This window comes from Ambystoma mexicanum, chromosome 1q, assembly GCF_040938575.1.
Source record: "Ambystoma mexicanum isolate Mex_15411 chromosome 1q, UKY_AmexF1_1, whole genome shotgun sequence".
Classification (NCBI taxonomy): Eukaryota; Metazoa; Chordata; class Amphibia; order Caudata; family Ambystomatidae; genus Ambystoma; species Ambystoma mexicanum.
Genome location: NC_090922.1, coordinates 1,121,197,907 through 1,121,217,244, shown reverse-complemented (window position 1 = coordinate 1,121,217,244; position 19,338 = coordinate 1,121,197,907). Strand labels below are relative to the sequence as shown.

At 43.8% G+C, this 19,338-nt stretch overlaps 1 protein-coding gene across 1 annotated transcript in view; it reads right to left on the bottom strand.

Annotated features, from left to right (window-relative positions):
• LOC138542778 (serine-rich adhesin for platelets-like) overlaps nt 1–19,338 on the bottom strand; it is a 385,335-nt gene that overhangs the window by 281,207 nt on the left and 84,790 nt on the right. The window contains exons 9-11 of the mRNA XM_069641863.1: nt 17,915–18,175; nt 15,771–16,031; nt 6,265–6,531 (exon numbers count right to left, since the gene is read on the bottom strand). Of these exons, the coding sequence (XP_069497964.1) occupies nt 6,265–6,531; nt 15,771–16,031; nt 17,915–18,175 (789 nt within the window). The remainder of the gene's footprint in view (nt 1–6,264; nt 6,532–15,770; nt 16,032–17,914; nt 18,176–19,338) is intronic.

Genomic DNA, 19,338 nt, shown 5'->3' with positions numbered 1-19,338 from the left:
TGTAAAAGACTCTGCTTTACAGTCGCTAAACTATTTCCTCACTAACCGAATTGAAAGAGCATACTTACTGCCATTTACCTTTAACATCAAGAACAACTCCTGTGGCATGGCACAATGCTCTAGCCTCTCCCCACTCCTTTTCAACATCTACATGTCCCCTTAATTAAAATCATTTGAAACCATGGACTGACCACCTACAACTATGCAGACCATTCCCAACTCATCGTCAAGATAGCCACATCCCAAGACCTAACCAACACCCTCAAAAATGGCCTCACCTGCATATACAACTGGATGACAACCAACAACCTCAAGCTTAACCTGATCGAAACAGAAATAATGATTTCACCACCAGAGGATAACATAAGAGACATACAATGGAACTGGCCACTGAACTGACCACCTAGCATGGGAACCCAACTGGAAGCATTGGCTGTGAAAAAAATTCTGAGAATGTTCATGGACAACGGAGTCTCACTAGAACCTCAAGTCAACCCTATAGCAAAGAAATGCTTGTACCTCCTGCGACTTCTTAGAGGAATCCTTCCCTACCTCTTCTACCTCTCCTTCCCACAAAGAACCCTCACAATCATCTCCCTAGTATTATCAAGAATCGACTATGCAAACAGAATGCCAGAACGGCTCACTTAAAAAACTCCAATGCATCCAGAACACTGCAGTAAGGATACTACTGAGACTAAATAGAAGAGACCACATCACACAAGCCCTGAGAAGCCTACAATGGCTGCCAGAAAAAAACACATTAACATCGCCCACATATCACTTCATAGACAAGGATCCGAATTCCTCCAAGTCAAGATCAACCACTACCATCGAAGAAACAGAAGATCAAGCGACAACCTCTAAATTTGAAATGAAACAATACAAAAAAAGGAATTTTGGAGGAACTGCCAACCTCTGGAACTCAATCCCGAAGGAGCATGACAGAAAACCACCTCCCGTTCAGAAAATGACTTCAAACTTGGCTATTCAACTCACAGTGACTAGCATAATATCTGGCGCTGTCAGCAACATTACAGAGGAAACAAGATAATCCAATGACTCTGGATTCTGGAACCAACTATAAAACAAACACACTGTACCAATCTCTACCCTTCCCTGCTCCTTGCTCCTTTCCCGCACACCCACACATACATCAAAAGATCTAACGAGTCAGTCTAACCTCACACAAATACACAATCCCCCTCATCCAACCCCAAAAAACAACTGCTGCAAACAAGCATCCCAGTCACTGGACTATGCTCTTCCGGACACAATAACCCCAGCACGCACAAGCCAAACACACCTAGAATGCCAACTCGCACAGGCACCAGTTTCCCCTGGTTCTGCCTACACCAACAGGAAAGCACAACTTCTAGCCTACTCCCTCTTTCCCCACTCACCTACAAAACACATTTTCTTACAGAACCACGTGAGTGCCTGGAGATCATGGCAATGGGAATGGTGCACGGTATAAGTAAACTTAACATAACATCTCTCTTTCTAGTACATGTTATCTGCTGCACCAGTGCTGTCACTCATGATGCCCTTAGTGATGTTAAATGTGATATCTTCTGTGATGCAATTTGTGGTGTCATCAGTGTGCCCAGGGGCCCGTGCAATGGGGCCATTATAGTTACAGTGGCGTAGCTTCCAGCACCTGTCAAATTTCAGGGGTTTTATGACATTTAATCACCACCTTTACATCTCTTCAACAAAAGTCTTTTCATTGAATTTCAAGGGTTTTGTTATATACCTTCCACTATCTGTAATTCTGTATTTTGTCTGATAACATACTTGATGTCATATCATTTGTTATCAATATCTCTTCTTGTGCTACACAACATCAGGGTTATCAAGTAGTGTGGCACTGTGATGATAAAGACTGAAGTTGTTTAGTTGGACACTGTGATAAAGAATAGTGAGGTGGGGATAGTTAGGAGCTTTGATGAGTAAAAGTGAGGTGGTGTAGGACTGCTTTGAGGAATAGTGAGGCATAGTTGGTGGGGGACTGTGACGAGGAAGAGTGAGTTGGTACACAAATATATCTTACACATTATAAATACAGAAGTCCTTTTAAGGACTGCTTATAAATATGAACTTAAAAAAATACTCTGATCAATATCTACGAAAGTACTGGGATGAGGAAGAAAGACGTGCTGATATCAGATCTGGATTCATGAACAGTGTCTATAAAAATGAGTAAACACTGTATGCATTATTTACTACAATACCATAATAATAATAACAATTAATTGAACATTATTCAAACGTAGCAAACACACTACTCATAACATTTGAAATCCTTGCTTTCTGTTTGTTATGTTCTCTTTAACCGCTCATCATGAATCTTAATCTCATACCCATACAGCCCTCTTACACGTTCCAGTACTTTATTAGACTGCAAAATCAATTTAGAAACAGAAAATAGTTTGTCGGCACATCTGAATTACATATACATTTCAAAATATTGCATATTTTTATTAGTCACTCATCTCCAATCTCATGTGCATGAGCTTCATATATTGGTTAGATTTCATGTGTTTGGGTATTGAGCTCAAGAATTAACAAAAAAGGAGAGATTTGAAGTGTGAAGGGACAATGGATTCATGTTTTGGCTATAAACTTGTTAAAATGGTTTGGAAAAATGCCTCTCTGTCCCTGCTTTAAGAGGCATTTTCTGTACCAAAATACAATGAATGGGTCAGTCCTTTGTCAGAATGTCCAAAAGTCCTCTGTCCAAAACACTATTCTGACCCTCACATTCTAAAATCAACTCTAAAGTGAAAGGGGAAATGTCTTTTGCCTTGAAACATGTATAAATGTTCAAAAAGAAGAAATGTTAACTACAACACAAACGTTACAAAATAAATATGGCTCACAACTCCAGAGGATAATATTCTTCCCCTGGATTTCTATCCACTTAATAGAAGTTGTCAGGGTTGCTTTATAGCAAGAGAATGAGTGTAAAAAGGGCTACCAGGTGTACTCTCCTGCCACGCTTTCTCTTATATGTTATATGCAACCCATTGCGGGACCTGCAACGCACACAGGCTGCAGAGAAGGCAGGAACACCACCACCAGCTGCATCATCCTCTTGACCGCTTCCATTGACTTCATCTGGTGCCAATGATGGGAGTGATGCCTCTGCTGACCCTACATTGGACCCTTCATGCCAATGCAGGTCTCCAGTAGGTGGCTCTTTGACCTGTAGGAATACTACATGCCAATAACATAGAATGCAACCACTTTTCAGGCAATTGAGGTGCAGCATCGGCGAAATTACCATTTGTTTTATTTTGTCAAGACGGTCTCTCTTGAGCCAGCTACCACAGAGAACTACTATCCTATCACCAATGCTACTTTCTTGTTGAAGATTCTGGACAGGGTTTCTTACCTGTGGCTTCAGAACATATTGAGGAAAACTGTCTCTTGGGCTCTTTGCAATATGGCTTTAGAGCGCTGTATGGCCGCTTTATGGCACTAAGTCTGCTCTGTTGGACCTTAAGGCCAACCTGTGCTGTGTTGTTGACTCTGGTCAGGTTGCTATGTTGATACTCCTCGACCTCTATGCAGTGTTTGACCTTGTTGACCATTCCCTGGTGTGTGAGAGGTTGGGCGCCATCGCTAACTGTTCCAGTAGCAGCGTGGGATGGCTGACCTCCTTGTTGGGACTCCGCTCTGCCCGTGTAGCCTCAGGTAGCTATAAGTCACTTGCCAAACTCCTTACCTGTGGTGTCTCGCAGGGTGCTTGCCTTTCTTCCACCCTCTTTAACATCTACATTCGTCCTTTCTTCGATCTTCTGGATAGCATTGGCATGGATTACACTAACTACGCTAATGATACCCAGATATTGATCGAGCTGACTGACGACTATGAGAGGGATCACTTCTATCTATACTCTATTTGAGGAGCAGATGATTATCAACTCACTGGCCCTCAACAGGACCAAAACCGAATTTATGATGGTGGGCACTACCCAACGCCTTGGTAAACTAGATCCCAGGTATGCCTGCTTTGACATTTCTGATACCTCTATTAAAACCATCCCCTGGGTCAAGACTCTTGGTGTGTATTTTGCGGCCTCTCTTAGCATGAATAAGCACGTTAGTAAGGTGAAGAGATCCTGTGACTGCACTTATTAGGCAAATCAAGGCCATCGTCTCTACAACTAATACTGCTAACCTCACTGTTGCTCTGGTCAACTTTAAACTGGACTATGGAAATAGTATATTGACAGGTACTACTACGTCCAACCTGGCCTCATTTCAGGTGACTCAGAATAATGCTGTTTCAAGCTGCTTATGGTCTGGAGAGAAGGAATCATGTCACTGAGGCTTGTAGATCCCTGCATTGGCTTCCAGTTAAACATTGTGTCACCTATACAATTCTTCTCCTTACTTACAAGTGTCTCTGTGACAGAGCAACTCCTTATCCGAAGAAAAGGATTAGGCAACCCTGTATCTCCCGTCCTCTCCGATCTAACAACTCTAATAGACTTGAGCAGCCTCGCTATAGACTGGCTCGATTTGGCGGCACCTGATTTCATTCTATTGCACCTTGCATGTGGAATACACTGCCCACTAATCTTTGTCTTTGCCCTGAACTTCCTGTATTTAAGAGATCTCTAAAAACGTATCTCCTTAATTCCAACTACTAAGCTCCTTACTTCTTCCCGTCTCCTTTTGGTTTTCTATACTTCCTGCCCTATAAAAGATATTTAACATTAACATTAACTTCCATTTTTAGGTTTGTTTTGACTTGACTATTAATTAAAAAAAGACAATAACCGAAAAAATATAAAGCTTGTTCAAAACAAATGGATTACTTTCTACCTTTTGTTTCTACATTCACTCCCTTCTCTTCCATCCCCTCCTTAACCCCACAATCGTTCTTTTCAGAGCCACCATAAAAGGTTAAAAAAAGATCTAAAATGGGGGGGATGGGTTTAACATTAAGCACCATGGCAACGGGCTATCCCTCCCGGTAACCGGCCGCCGCCCAAGGTGAAAGCCCAAATGAAACAAGGGTCCCTTAACACAGGCAGCAGTACTGTTCCTGGCAGACTCTACGAGCTGCAGCAAATTATATCTACATTTACACCTCTGCAGGTTCCTAGAAAAGGGTCTTTAATTGAAAACAAAGCTTAGCTAGCGGTGCACTTCGGCACCACGCCCTAGTTTCTAAAATACATTTTCTCTACTGATCACCACGACATCAGCAACAGAGAAAAAGACTTCAGAAAGTACAGCATGGCACAGTGCAACACTGCAAGGCCATATATTTCTTATAATTAAACACTCTTAGCACCCGCATAGGAAACTACACGGTTGCTAAGAGGTGAGGGAGGAGCGGGGAGGGGAAGGATGCGCGGGGGAAGGTGGTGCTGGTCCCCAGCACTCAGGCTACTCGTAACGTAGGTTTATACTGGAGAATACATCATGCATTTCTGGCAATCCTAATTGGCTAGCGCCCCCTTACAGGGACATAATGAACAAAAAGCAACACTTACCTATAGCCTATGCTACACCACTGCCCAATCCTACTGAAATCTTTTTCATAGACATATAAACAAGACAAATTTAACATAGCACCATCAACTTCTATTATACAAATATACAATGTGAATTGAGAATCACAGTTCTCAAACCAATGTTCATACACCTTTTACTTTTTGGAAAATAAACTTTTATAAAGAGATAACTCAATCTCATTTTTTACATTTGATAATTCACTTTCTTTACATTGTATATTCTTTGTTAGTCATGGCTCACGAATCGACAAATCATGAAAAATAGTGTAGATTTATCTCTGTGCCCATTGCCTCTTTCCCAAAACTGACAACACTACTTTTCCTCCTTTATACCCCTCACATTCACCCTTCAAACAAACCAAACATTAAACAATCCTAAAATCAATTTTTTAAACTTATGTACAAAGCATGATTTAGCAAACTGCGCCAAAGAAAACACTGAATCGGGAAGCGTTCCTTCAGATCATGTGAAAACCTCATCCAATCAAAAACATTCGGGAACTAAACTTTTATTTTAAAAAATCTCATTTTTTACACTTGATTAAACTCACGCCTTTCCTGATTATCTAATCTGTCCCTCACCACGATACCAACAATCTATCCGACTTTGTTCATCCCTACCACTACTGTTCTATCATACCCCTCCTTTGCCTCTCGGACAGGTAAAATCACTTCCACACCATAAACTATGTCAGGAAGCGCTATACAAATGCAAGATAACTTAACATACCTGGTTCAATGTAGACCTCCTGGCTGTTCATGCTTTGGCAATCAATGCCTATAGCCACAACATAGACAGTGAGTGGGACACCACACGGGTAGCTGGAGATCACGCAGTGGTTTTCCACAGAGCTACAGGAACCGGCCGGCTGATTATTCGACTCAAGTGTTGCCACATAGAGCTCGACGCCCACCCCATGGCTCAGTGTCCACGACACTGCAACTGTCCCATTTATGCAGTCTGGCATGGCTTGAACATTTGTAGGAATGCATGGCACTACAATAGAAACACATTAAATGATGGTTAGAAGGCATTCACATCAACAACAAACAACTAAAACAATATGTAGATTACAAATATACTTATTGTAACAAAGCCGTATGAACCCCAATATAGAGCGGGTCATCAGCAAAGAGGCTTTAAACAGGATCTATGGTTAAGCCCTACATGTCCCCAAACATGAACCTGACAGCACACTTCATGTATTTATGAAAGGATTATCATCCAGGTTGATGTGCACTCTGCCGGAAACCCCATTGAGTTTAAAGAATTACTAAAAGCAAACATCTGCATATGCTAGGGGAAGACCTGCAATGACACATCTGGTATAGACACACCCATGTCTTACGGTTTTAAAATAACATACCAGTGACATTTTAAAAAGTGACTTCAACATAATAAATAGAAGACCGCTACTAGAGGACACTAAGACATACAATTTTTCAAAAATTCAAAGCCATTTCAAACATCATGCTGCGAACGCTGTGAGAGAGAGAAATACAAGATCTACATCAAAGGGATCTACAAATTAGAAAATAAGAACATTGAAGATAACTGATATGATTATAATGATCTGCAAAGCTAACTAATCAAGTTAAGAATGAAGCAGATTTCCATACATTAAATAGTTAAAACTCAGAATGAATAACCATCACCCTCCTGGTGAACCGCTGATACCTTTGAGTGGGGAAACACGTGTCGAGGGACACATCTGAGCATCTAAGAGGGTCAAATATTGATCCCCTTTTTCTTCGGGACATAACTTGAACATTTGACTTTTTGATTCACTATTATCCTTTGAGCCTACAAAAGGAACTCTGTCAACCTATTTTGCTATTAAGTCTCATGGAAAATAAGAGTCAACAGAGTGCAATTACAGCTATAAACACGAATAAAGTAAAGAAATCTACAAGTGGCGCAACTTATCTGATCTCATTTGCATTATTTCCATTTCAAAATAGGTTGGACATTTATTGTGGAAAAACATGAATCCGGTCTTATTTCGTATCATTTCGAGCAGGGAGCAGCTCATTGCATTTCGGGTGCTACTCATCTCTTTAGGTGAACCTTAGCCAGCGGTTATCCCAGGCTCCCCAGTTAAGCTGCCAAATGCAAGGTCCTGGAATGAGACAGTGCTCCGCAAATGTGTTCGAGGCAAATAAAATGGTGCTCTCGGTAGTGGTGTAATTTCACCCAAGTCATAGCATAGGGGTGTCGGAATCAACATGACATGATCATGGACCCACCCGCAATGACAGCATAAAAAGGGACATTGTTTGATCATTTAGCTCAAACAGTTGCATTCCTTTTCAATATTTATTTACTCTGGAGCCCAAAGTATACTAATAAAGGCACTCACAGCCTGCAGTCCACAGGGATCGATGTACTCAAAATAACACCCAGGAAATAGATAAAAGCTGCAGAGGGGGCATGCTGAAAATATTCCCCAGGAAATGCTTCATAACATGTGGGTGGGAGTCAATCATTTAGGATGAGTGAGATGAGAGCATCAAAGGTGAGCTCTTTTAAGCAGCAGGAGCCAGGAGAAAGGAACTGTGTGCCCCAGCGTGAGCATTTTGGAAGCCTGGCAGCAGCAGGGGCCAGGAGAAAGGAGCTGTGTGCCCCAGCGTGAGAATGGAGAAAGCCTGGCAGCAGCAGGGGCCAGGAGAAAGGAGCTGTATGCCCCAGTGTGAGAATGGAGAAAGCGTGGCAGCAGCAGAGGCCAGGAGAAAAGAGCTGTGTGCCCCAGCGTGAGCATGGAGAAGGAAGCTGTGTCACTTTTTGTCCGAACTCCGAACACCTGTTGAGAAAACATGGGCACATGGACAGCATAGTGACAGCATAGGGAAACGTGGGCATTTGCAATAATTCTACCAGAGGCCAGAGAGCATGCTTAACTACTGAGCAAATCTGTAGCAAATAAAAGTTGTCATTATTAAAGTTACAATGGATTGACAACTTGCAGCATGCTGTACAGTTTAGTTAAATCAGCCCCTAAAAGAGCAGTTATGTTATGCTATGTTATATGGTATTTGTATAGCGCCTACTCCCATTGGTATGGCCTTGAAGCGATCTGAGGTTGAACACCTTTTGGAAGACCATAGTCAGAGGATTGAGAAGTGATAAATGGAGCTGTAAAATGCGTGTGTGCACTTGTATGTATTCAATTACGAAGGTACATAGGAAGGGAGTGGCTAGGTCCCTAACAGCAGTCTGTAATTATCAGATTGGGGACTGGGGCTAAGAAATTATCAAAGGAGTCAGAAGAGTCATAAGAGGCACATGTGAACAGTTGGTCCCAAGTTTGCGTGTGACTCAGCTGCATTCTAATGGAAGTGCCACTCGGGATGAGGGTGATGTGTGTTTAGGGTGGGTGTAGTCAGGCAGTGTGTATCAGTGATGTATGTGACTGTGCAGAGCGAACCCCTGGAGGGACACAGCTGCAATCCCTGGGATGCAGTGCATGAGGGTCTGTTGAAGAAAGACTATGACAGGGTTAGGTTTAGTCATGCAGGGCATATTATATAGGCTTGATTAGGTAGTGGTATGTCCCCCCTATAGGCTTCTCACATGCTCCTGAATTCCCTGGGGGTGGTGAGAGATAGTTTGCACATAAGGGCAATCCTGGCTAAATATGTTAGGGTACCTATGGGAAGACCCAGGTTTTGTGAGCCTTCTGAAGGTGAGGTGGCCCTCCATGGAGTGGATAGATAATGGGAGGGAGTTCCAGATGGTGTGAGCTTGGACTGAGAAGCAGTAGCCCCCATACGAGTAGATTCTAATACTGGAATGATGTTAAGAAATGCTGAGACTGATCTGAGGCTTCTGTTGGGCCTGCATCGTGCATATTTATGCTGCAGGTATTACGGTCCTTAGTTGTAAAGAGCTTGATGGGTAATGCACATTGCCTTGAAGGTGGATCATCGCCCGATTGAGAGCCAGTGGAGGACATGGAGGGTGGGGGTGATGTGTTCTGTGGGACCTAGGGCTAGGAGGAGCCTCCCAGCAGTGTTTTGAACTTTCTTATCTGCGATGAGGGAGCTCCTAAGTGAAGGGCGTTAGCAAAGTCTATGCGAGAAAGGATGATAGCAACGATTGCTGAGACTCAGTGTGGGAAGGTGCGGTAAGAAAAAAGCGACCGTAGGGTGCAAATGTGTAGGTAGCAGCATATTAACATGGAGTTGATGTGATAAAATAGGGTAAGGTCCGCATACATAGTGCATCTGAGATTTTTTACTGTGTTGGAGGCAGTGGGAGGTGGGCCTAGGGATGGTGGCCAAGAGGTGGATTGTGAGTAGAGGGCGGTCATGCAACTGAGCATGTTCTCGGTTTTGCCAGGATTGAGTAGGAGGAGATGGGCCGTGATCCAGTGTTTGATTTCTGAGAGACATGATGCGAAATCGGGAGAGGTAGAAGTGGGGCCATTAGGGATTTTGAAGATGATTTGGGTGTCGTCTGTGCAATTATAGCATGATAGACCATGGAATTGAATGAGTGTGGGGAGAGGGCTTAGGTAGAGGTTGAAGAGAAATGGGGAGAGTGAGGCACCCTAGGGCATTCCATAGGGGACCAAGCGGGGAGTCAAGGATAATAGGGGCATGGGTACTATTTAGGATTTGTTGGAGAGAAAGGAGGATATCTAATTCAGTGCTGAGTTCCTGATGATGCAAATGTGAAGTCCGTCAGTGAGGATGGAGTCGTTAATGGTGTTGAATGCTGCAGAGATGTCAAGTAGGATTAGGGCGGCACAGCCTTCCGAGACACACTGGGGGTCATTACGACCCTGGCGTTAAGGGTTTAACGGCGCCGTAAAAGATGTCGGTGCCGTTAAGCCCTTAACGCCTGATTACGAGGTCCCTTTGCGGGACCCTTCCTTAACGGCTGGTTTTACCAGCCGTTAAAGTAGGGTGCCGCAAAGGGACCTCGGTGATAATTACGGTACTGTAATTTGCGGTACCGTACTTAGCGCCTTCCCCAGTCCCATTGAGCCCAATGGGGCGAAAATGAGAATGGGGAAGGGCCATGGTGAAATGGGGAAATACCGCCCCGCCAACCTTGGAATGGGGCGGTATTTCCCCATTTCACCATGGCGGACTCGTTACAACACCGGCACCAACCATGGTGCTAATAGCGCCATGGTTTAGGGCCAGGTTGTAATGAGGGCCACTGTATTTTAAGATCATCCCATATGGAAACGAGGTAGCATTCAGTTCCTCATAATGGTCTAAAGCCTGATTGGGTGGGGTCAAGGATCTAGTTGATTTCTGAGACGAGGCATAGTTGTGACTATGCTACAAAGTCAGTTAATGTTGCTATATATCGGTTGTTTGAGGTGCGTCTGTAATTTATTGGGAGAAGAGGGTGGAGGGAGGTCTTTTTGAGGATGGGATTAATGTAGGAGATTTTGAATTCTGCAGGGAAGGAGCCAGATGTGAGTGATGCGCTGACGATGGATCGTACGAAGTCGCTGCCACAGGTCATGATTATTAAAATGAGACGGCAAGGGTCTCTGGGGATCCTGACGCTTGGCTGAGTGAAAGTAGGTTGAAGAATTCAAGGTGGGTGAGAGGAAAGAAGGAAGAGAAGGGCGGGAGGAGGGGTGATGGTTCTGATGTTATGGTCGAGGTAGTGGGTGGGTGGGGTAAGAATAAGAAATCTGATTTTAGAGAGGTTGGAATTGTGTCTCTCTAGGGCAGTGTTGGGGAATTGGTCAGAGAGGGAGTCACAGAGGGATTGGGTGTGGGTGGGAGTGTTGGTGGTGCATGCAGCGGGCATTGAATTCGGTGATGAACTTGAAGAGTTCCCTTGAGAGGTGCGCAGTATTGGAGATTCTGTTCCAGAAGTATGATTTATTGGCTTTGCGTGTCTCTGCCCAGTAAGCTTTGAGCTGGGCGGTGTAGGCCAATCCATTGGAAGGTGATGGGTATGTCTGCCATCTGTTCTCTAGGATGTGGTTTGGGGATTTATGTTTTTTGAGGGCTGACGTGAACCCTATGGGAGAGAGGCTTTGCCTGTTTGTGAAGGATTTGGTGGGGGTGAGTGGACTGAGGACTTTGGAAAGCCAGAGGTCATATGGATCGGATAGGGTATCTTCCAGGTCAGCAGATACTCTGACTTTCTTCCAGACGCAGGAGTGGGGTTGTAGCGCTGGAGCTGCCCGAGGGTTGGGAGGATCCACTGAGGAGAGGGTGAAAAGGATAGCAGAGTTGACGGTCCCGAAATGTGGGCATGGTGGAAGTGTCGTAATAAAGTTTGGTGGGTAATAGATTGCATCTAGGGGGTGACCAGAAGAGACGAGCTGTGTAAGATGCAAGGTTTCCAAGTTGTCCAGTAGAGTTTGGGTCATAGGATTGTGTGGGATGTCGAACCAGATATTGAAATCCCCTAGTATTGTGAAGTAGCGGTGGGAGACCATGATGGCTGCCACTTAGGGATTCCGCAAAGCCCCTTTTCTATCCCGGTGGATGATAAATGAGCAGGAAGCTGTGAGTGTGCATGGGGCGGAGCAGGAATTGTACCAAGAGGGATTTGCAGTCTGTGTTGCAAGGTTCTGAGTGTGAGACGGATAGGAATGACTTGTGAAGGATGGCTATGGCACCTGCCCAGCTAGCTCTGTTATGTACAACAGGTTTGTATCCCAGGGGAAAGGCTTCATGTGCAATTGGGCAGAAGTCATGGGAAAACCAGGTCTTTGTGATGAACAGTATGTTGGGCATTCAGACGAGATTAGGTTGTAAATGTTGTGGTGATTTTTGCAATGGATTTGGCATTGATGAGAATGAATCAGGTGGAGTCTGATAAAAGCCTTGGGGTGCATGGTGTGGCAAGTGTGTCTTGGGGGCTATTTAGCAGGTTGAGAAGTGATTTTACTGGTTTTTGGGGTAGTGTGGGAGGCAACAATGTTGTAGGTGTGAGGGTTTGTCTTGGGTCTGGATGGTCGATAAGGGGAGTTATGCTTGATAGAAATGGCACGGGATGTGCAGTGTCTGTTCTTTGTGTATTTTGGGGCAGCAGGAGGCATATGTGTAAGGGTTGGAGGGATGGGTGAGCTAGAGGTGGAGGCCTTGTTTGAACATAAAGAGCTAAGTAAGGCAAAGCATGGGCCCGCGTGTCGTGATTGCGGTGTAGGTGGGCAAGTGTGGCAGGGGTGGAGTAGTCAGAAGAGGTGTGAGCCTGGTTGGTAGAAGAGGACCCAGAAGGCAGCCTGGAAGAGGGGGGTCAGTCGTGGATTCTCATGAGTGCTAGGTTCGGTGGGAGGTGGCAGTATGTAAGGGTTGTGTCTGACCGGTTAATTTTAGAACTGTTGCTATTGTGGGAGGGCAGACTATACCAGTGGCGAGATTCAGAGTGGGCGATCCACACCTGGAAATACTCCGGGAGGAGAGAATGCAAGTGTGGCAGAACACAACAGTAGTGAGATAAGAAAGAGCAGTTCCACCTCTGGAGACCCTGTGGGAAGAAGAGAAAAGTGTGGCAGAGCACAATAGTAGCAAGATTCAAAACAGCAAACCCACCCCTGGAAACACTGTTTTGCAGTGGTTGATTCGATTGACGATTGACATTTAAACATGTTCTGCATAACATTGCCAACTTAAAAGCCTGTAAGAATGGCCGTACTACAGCGATGATGTGTTCTTGAAAAACAGTGGAATTGTAAAAAAGATACCATCCCTGTCCCCTGGGCCTAACACAATCAACATGATTATGTGTAGATACAAGGCGCTGCACATTCATACAGCAATCACTCTATCATTCAAACGAGCATCCATCACCATACACTCACTCATAACATAAGCGTACACGCATTCATACACATGTTTAAATAAAAACAATGAACATAAACTTACCTTCTGCATTGGCCTGCGTGTGTGTGCTGAAACGTCCTGCTCCAGGCTGCTCTGTCCGTAGTCCGCAGGAGCTCCCCCTCGGACATACAGACATGCAGTGCCCCAGCCAGCATTTCCAATGAGCTATGCAATGCTGGCGAAGCAAAACGCCCCAGCACTTGCATGGCTCAGTGAGCATGTGCGGCTGGAGGACTAAACTGAACTGTCAAAGGGAAACAGTGTTTCCCTTTGACAGTTAAGCCAGCCAAGGAGCACTCTATCAGCTGGAAAAAGCAGCTGAGGGAGTGCTCACTGTTACACTGGGCTGGCTCCTTAGCTCCTCCATAATGGGTGAGGGGCCACTGGGTGGGCACTCCCTCGCCATTATGGATGAGCCGCCAGGCTCCGACTGGCCTATAGGGCAATGCCTGTACCAAAAATGTAAATGTTTGGCCAATGTGGACCAGTTCGATGAGTTACTTAACTATGCAGTTAGTAATTTTGACCATTGTTGCTGAATATATCATAATTTACCTACATTTTAACACAAAGCACTCCCTTGGGTACTATTGAAACAGTGGCCTCATTACAACCCTGGCGGTAGCTGTGCCGGTAAAACTGGCACGGCTGCCGCTGGAGTTGCATCCGGGTCCGGCACCCGCAAATGGGCAATTACCGGATCATGCCGAGTTAGGCGGACCTGATAATTGCCCTTTCGCGGGTGCCGGTACCGGTAGATCCCCATTCCCATTTGAGCCCCATAGGGTTCAATGGGAATGGGGAGCACGGATGCACCGGCACCATTAACAACGATGCCGGTGCATCCGACGAGCTGTGCTTGCGGGTGCCGCATGGCCTGCCAGGTCAGACCTGGCGGGCTGTCAGGCACCCGCAAGCACAACTCTTACTATGGCAGTACGGTAGCAATGGTGCCGGTAGCTTACTGGCACCGTTGTTACCGTACCGCCATAGTTGTAATGAGGCATCCATTTACAACTGCGGGCCACTTTTTCATTGTTGCCTGAGATGGTATCATGCTTCAGCCCGACCATGTGAGCCACCCCTGGCCATTTCTTCTTATCTAAAAAAAAAAATGTTTACTTTTTTTTTTAATATTTCATGCTGAGCTCTCAGGGCCCCCCAGGGATGCACCCGCGGACCCCTTGGGGGTCGCGCCCCACAGTTTGAATACCGCTGCCCTAACTGATCAATGCGCTGTAACTAATGGCAATCTGATTTAAGAAATGGTTTGTAGTGTGATTGGATAGTGACCAATACACAAATGTTATTTAAACAAAAAACAAATTCTTAGCCAAATTAAATCCCAAATATTAAACATATTTTAAGATTAGTAGGAGAAAAACAATGGAAGTAATATTTGGCATTGATTATTTGACACACTTGATTAATCCAGTTGAAAACATCAATGGTGACATGTTTCAAGCCCATTGCTATAATGCTTGCTTTCTTCAGAGTATAAATCTTGTTAGTACTGTCTGGACAATTTTAATGAGTCAATGTTGTTTGTCCATTGGTATCAGCAATATACTAAAAAGTGAATTCAGCAAAGTAAAACAAAATGACATTTAAAAAAATTGAATTTAAAAAACATACATAGCATTAGATGAGTTTAACACAGACATTACATGGGAGATAAGGGGCTAAGATCCCTGTGCTTGCCTTTGCACAGTATAAGCAATTCCCAAACGGTATGCTCATTTGTAAAAGGAGAATGCTACAAAAAGCACAAAAAACAGCATCCCTTACACACAAATGCCTTAACCAAGCAGCCCCACAATACCTCATAGACAGATTCACCAGACAAACAGCCTCTCGCCCCTTAAGGAAAGCCAACTCCAACCTTTTACTAGTACCCAGATTCAAACTCACTAAATCTGGTGGGAGCAGCTTCGCTGTTAAAGCAGCACAATATTGGAACTCCCTTCCCCCAGCTCTAAGGGAAGATCTCCCCTACCGGCAATTCAGATCCAATCTGATTCAACGGCTAAAAGCTCATGATGCCTAACCTCACCCTAATGTCATCTGGGATCCCATGAATATTTTGTATATTTGACCTGTTCTAGTTATATGTTACACCTGTATTCTTGTAAACGTATTGTATATTTTTCTGTGATTCCCCGACATCACTTGTCTACAGCATTGTAACCGCAGCTGTACCAATATGTCCTATCTTCAACCTGTAACCTAAGCTGAACAACCCTCTTGCTGCCTTCGCGCCTGAATACCCCTGGGTCTGGTGCGCTATATAAATAATACAACAAACAAACAAACAAAACAAACAGTTTTTAGGTTTAAACCTTACTGTGTCAGCAGTTTTATGATGCACTAAGTTATTGTAAAGAGTATCTTGCACTGAGTGCTATGTTCTTGTAGGAAATAATCACATACCTGAGTGGAACGGAAGTGTTTGGTTTGTAGCGCTGTGGCATGCACCATCAGAGGCACTAACAGACACTGTGTAAATCGCTCCGCAGTTAATATCTCTGATTTCGCAATAGTTGTTGTCGGTCAAGCAAGGGACTTCAGTGCCGTCCTCATCCTGTGCAATTGCTGCGTATGTCAGGTTCCCCACACCTTCCTGCCATGTCACCATGATTATGTTGTGATTGCAGTTGAGTTCATTTCTGATGTAATTGGGAGTGCAAGGAACTAGGGGGAAAAGCAATCCGACAACATAGTAAGACATATTGCATTGGCCCAGGTGGTTTTTAGTTTTCATTTACAGATATATAAATGTAGCTTTATGTCATATCCCACTTTGTGCACAAAAGCAATAACCATTAATGTAAATTATATTACAAATATCTTCAATGTTACACGCGAGAACCATCATTCCTACTCTTCCTGGTTAAGAAGGTGTCACTGTTATGGTATTATTGATTTATACAGCATATCCCAAAATCAAATTGTCAAAAATCAATAAATATCAAAACAGTACTGATTTGAACAGTGCCTTCTGATTTGCAGGGTGGAACCCCTGCACACCAATCTGGCCCACTGCCCCCAAATTAACCCCATAAATCACCTCATCATGACCTGTAACCCTCACCTACCACATCACCTCACAATCACCAGACAATCTCCTGATAGTTCATTGGTCTGTCAAGTAGTTTCCTAAGTCATTTGCAATGGCGTTGAATCACCTCGCCTTCTGGAAACATCTGAAAAAACATCTCTTAACACAGAATGACTGTTTGAGATGAACTGCTTAGAGAATGAAGTGCAGGTGCACAGCTGATTCACAGAATGACTGTTTGAGATGAACTGCTTAGAGAATGAAGTGCAGGTGCACAGCTGATTCACAGAATGACTGTTTGAGATGAACTGCTTAGAGAATGAAGTGCAGGTGCACAGCTGATTCTTCAGTTGATAACAATATTGGGAGGCTGCTGTTTAAATAATACATCTTTCAGGTGTGATGGTTTCATATGCGTCCTACACTATAGCGAAAGATCTGAAAAGCTGAGAAGGAAGAGAATCAGGGGGTAATTCATGGATTATTTGTGCCAAAAAAACTGGATTTGTGCGCCATTCTGCCCGCAAATCCTTGTTTAACAAATGGGGATTTGCGGGCAGAATGGCGCACAAATCCCGTTTTTTTCGGCGCAAATAATCCATGAATTACCCCCTCAGTCTTCAGAAAAAAGTCTCACCAATGATGGTAAAATTGGCAGCTCGTCAAATCCTCGATTCAGAGGTAGGTCAATGTGTGTCACACACAAGCAAGCCATTTGGTTTTTACTCAGCCTTTTATGCATCTGAAAATGATACTGCCAAAGGAGAAGCATCGGGTGCATTTAACAAAATGCCAACGTGTGGTGTGTGGTCATCTCCAAATAATAATGCGTGGCGATCTCCAACTGGTGCATTTCCTTTGGTGTCTGCAGGTGATCACCATGGACATCGAGGCCATGATAGTCACGATGGACCTTGCATAATAACGAGCGCTTGACTTAATATCAACCAATAGTCCAGAGGTCAACAGCAAATGGGCTTAATTAAGGGCGTCCTCACAAATTAGGCAGTGTGTGAGAAAACCTGTGATAATCCTGTTAGCAGCAATTTTTTGGTGGTAATGGAATTACCTAATTTTTTCCCACAACACTGAATTATGAATTTGGAGGTAAAGTGCAGGATTTGCTGGAGGTAAATCCACAACTTTATCTAAAAAAAAAATGGGCAGATTTGCCGGTAAGGAATAGAGGTGGACAAACCCTGAAATTCTTTTATTAAAACCATGGGTTGAATCATTAAACTAATGGTTTGAATCATTTTGAAGCAGTCTAGGGAAGATTCGGGCCAAACCTTACAATGCTTAATTTGCCTTATTTAAAGTTCCAATCAGTTTAAAGATGTAAGAACAAGAAGAATCGTTTTGTTCGAATTAGGTTGGCTTGATCTGAAACTGAATAAAATGCAAACAGCAAAATCAAATCAAATGAAAACAAAATTAAATCCAAATCGATTAAGTCAAAACAGTAAAAGCTGCCAAAAAATTAGAGTTTATCCATTAATGTTGCTCAAATCATTACCTGTATGGAATAGTTGCACGGCGCTCGCGGTGCTGTTACATATGTAATTCGTTGCAATTACAGAGATGGAGATCTCCTTCCCGCATGAGAGGTTCGTGAGCATGCAGCTGAGATCAGCTGTCGTGCAGGATTGGTGACTCCCGTCGCTTCCTTTGGCATCCACCATGTACACCACCGCTCCCACCGTGAAATCCCACTGGACCATTACTTGGTCCGTCTCGCAGACTTTGAGTACAACAATGTTTGTTGGAGTACAGGGTGCTGGAAGGAAAAAGAGAACCACATTAATCTTGTGCAGATTATTTGCACATATTAGAAGCCCATCCCCTTCAAAATGGCCGATACACTGGTACTGCCTAAAGTTATTGCTGGGGCTTCTAGTCACTCAGCAGGGGCCTTGAATCGGCTTTGGTGGCATGGTCATGCTACGGGAACCTCAAATAACCACACAGTCGATTTGCACTATGCCTTCCGATTTGATGCTAGAAAAATGCAAATGAGCTCACCATGACAGGTTTTAAAAGGGACATAAGCAACATTACGTGTTTTTTACATTACTCGTTTCAGAATGCCCTGCTTTAAGACAGAACATATTGAAGCGTATAATTTGGCTTTTTTCACGTGCACATGGGCACAACACAAACATTGGGAATGGGCCCACCCATAACATATATATTAAAGGCTTCAACATTTGAATTAATGTATTTATTAAAATGAGATCAAGGCGCTTCCCTGCTTGTAAGAGAGAGTGCATGCAGGATTTTGAAGGAATTTTGATGTTCTTCTGAAGCAAAGCAGTAGAAACAAACAAAGGTCGATTTAAAAATGTACCCAGATTCACTAACCATGTATACAGTATAAAAGAGCAGAGTGAAGCTTGTCTACAGACACTATCCTGCAATTATCTCGTGTGATATTCACACCTCACCCATGTACATACGATTTGCTCTATTTTTATCCCTATTTACCTAAAGTTAACAAGGATCACCCAAACTCAATGCTACTATTACACAATTACTAAATGCAGCATTTTTCAATGCAGAAAATGAAATTTGCCCGGCTTTATACAAATTGACCATGTCTGTCGATGGGCCTCAGACTGCACAAGAGGCCTGCTTTTTTAGGATTAACTTCAGGACCTCTCTCAAATGCATCTAGCAGTTTTACATTTCTCAATATTCGCCTAAGCTATCCTTCCCCATTCATATTGTAATAAATGGAGCCATTGTGAACCCTAGAGTTAAACACTTCTGTCCCCCCACCCCCGCACTCCATTATGCATGCAACAGACTCTTTCTTCCCAGGTACTCATCCTCCAAGCCAAAGTACTCATGTGCACTCCCTGCGATAACACGCAGAAGTCAATATTATCTGGAAATTGAAATTCACTGCAATGAAAGAGGAGTCTACTCTGCATACTTCTG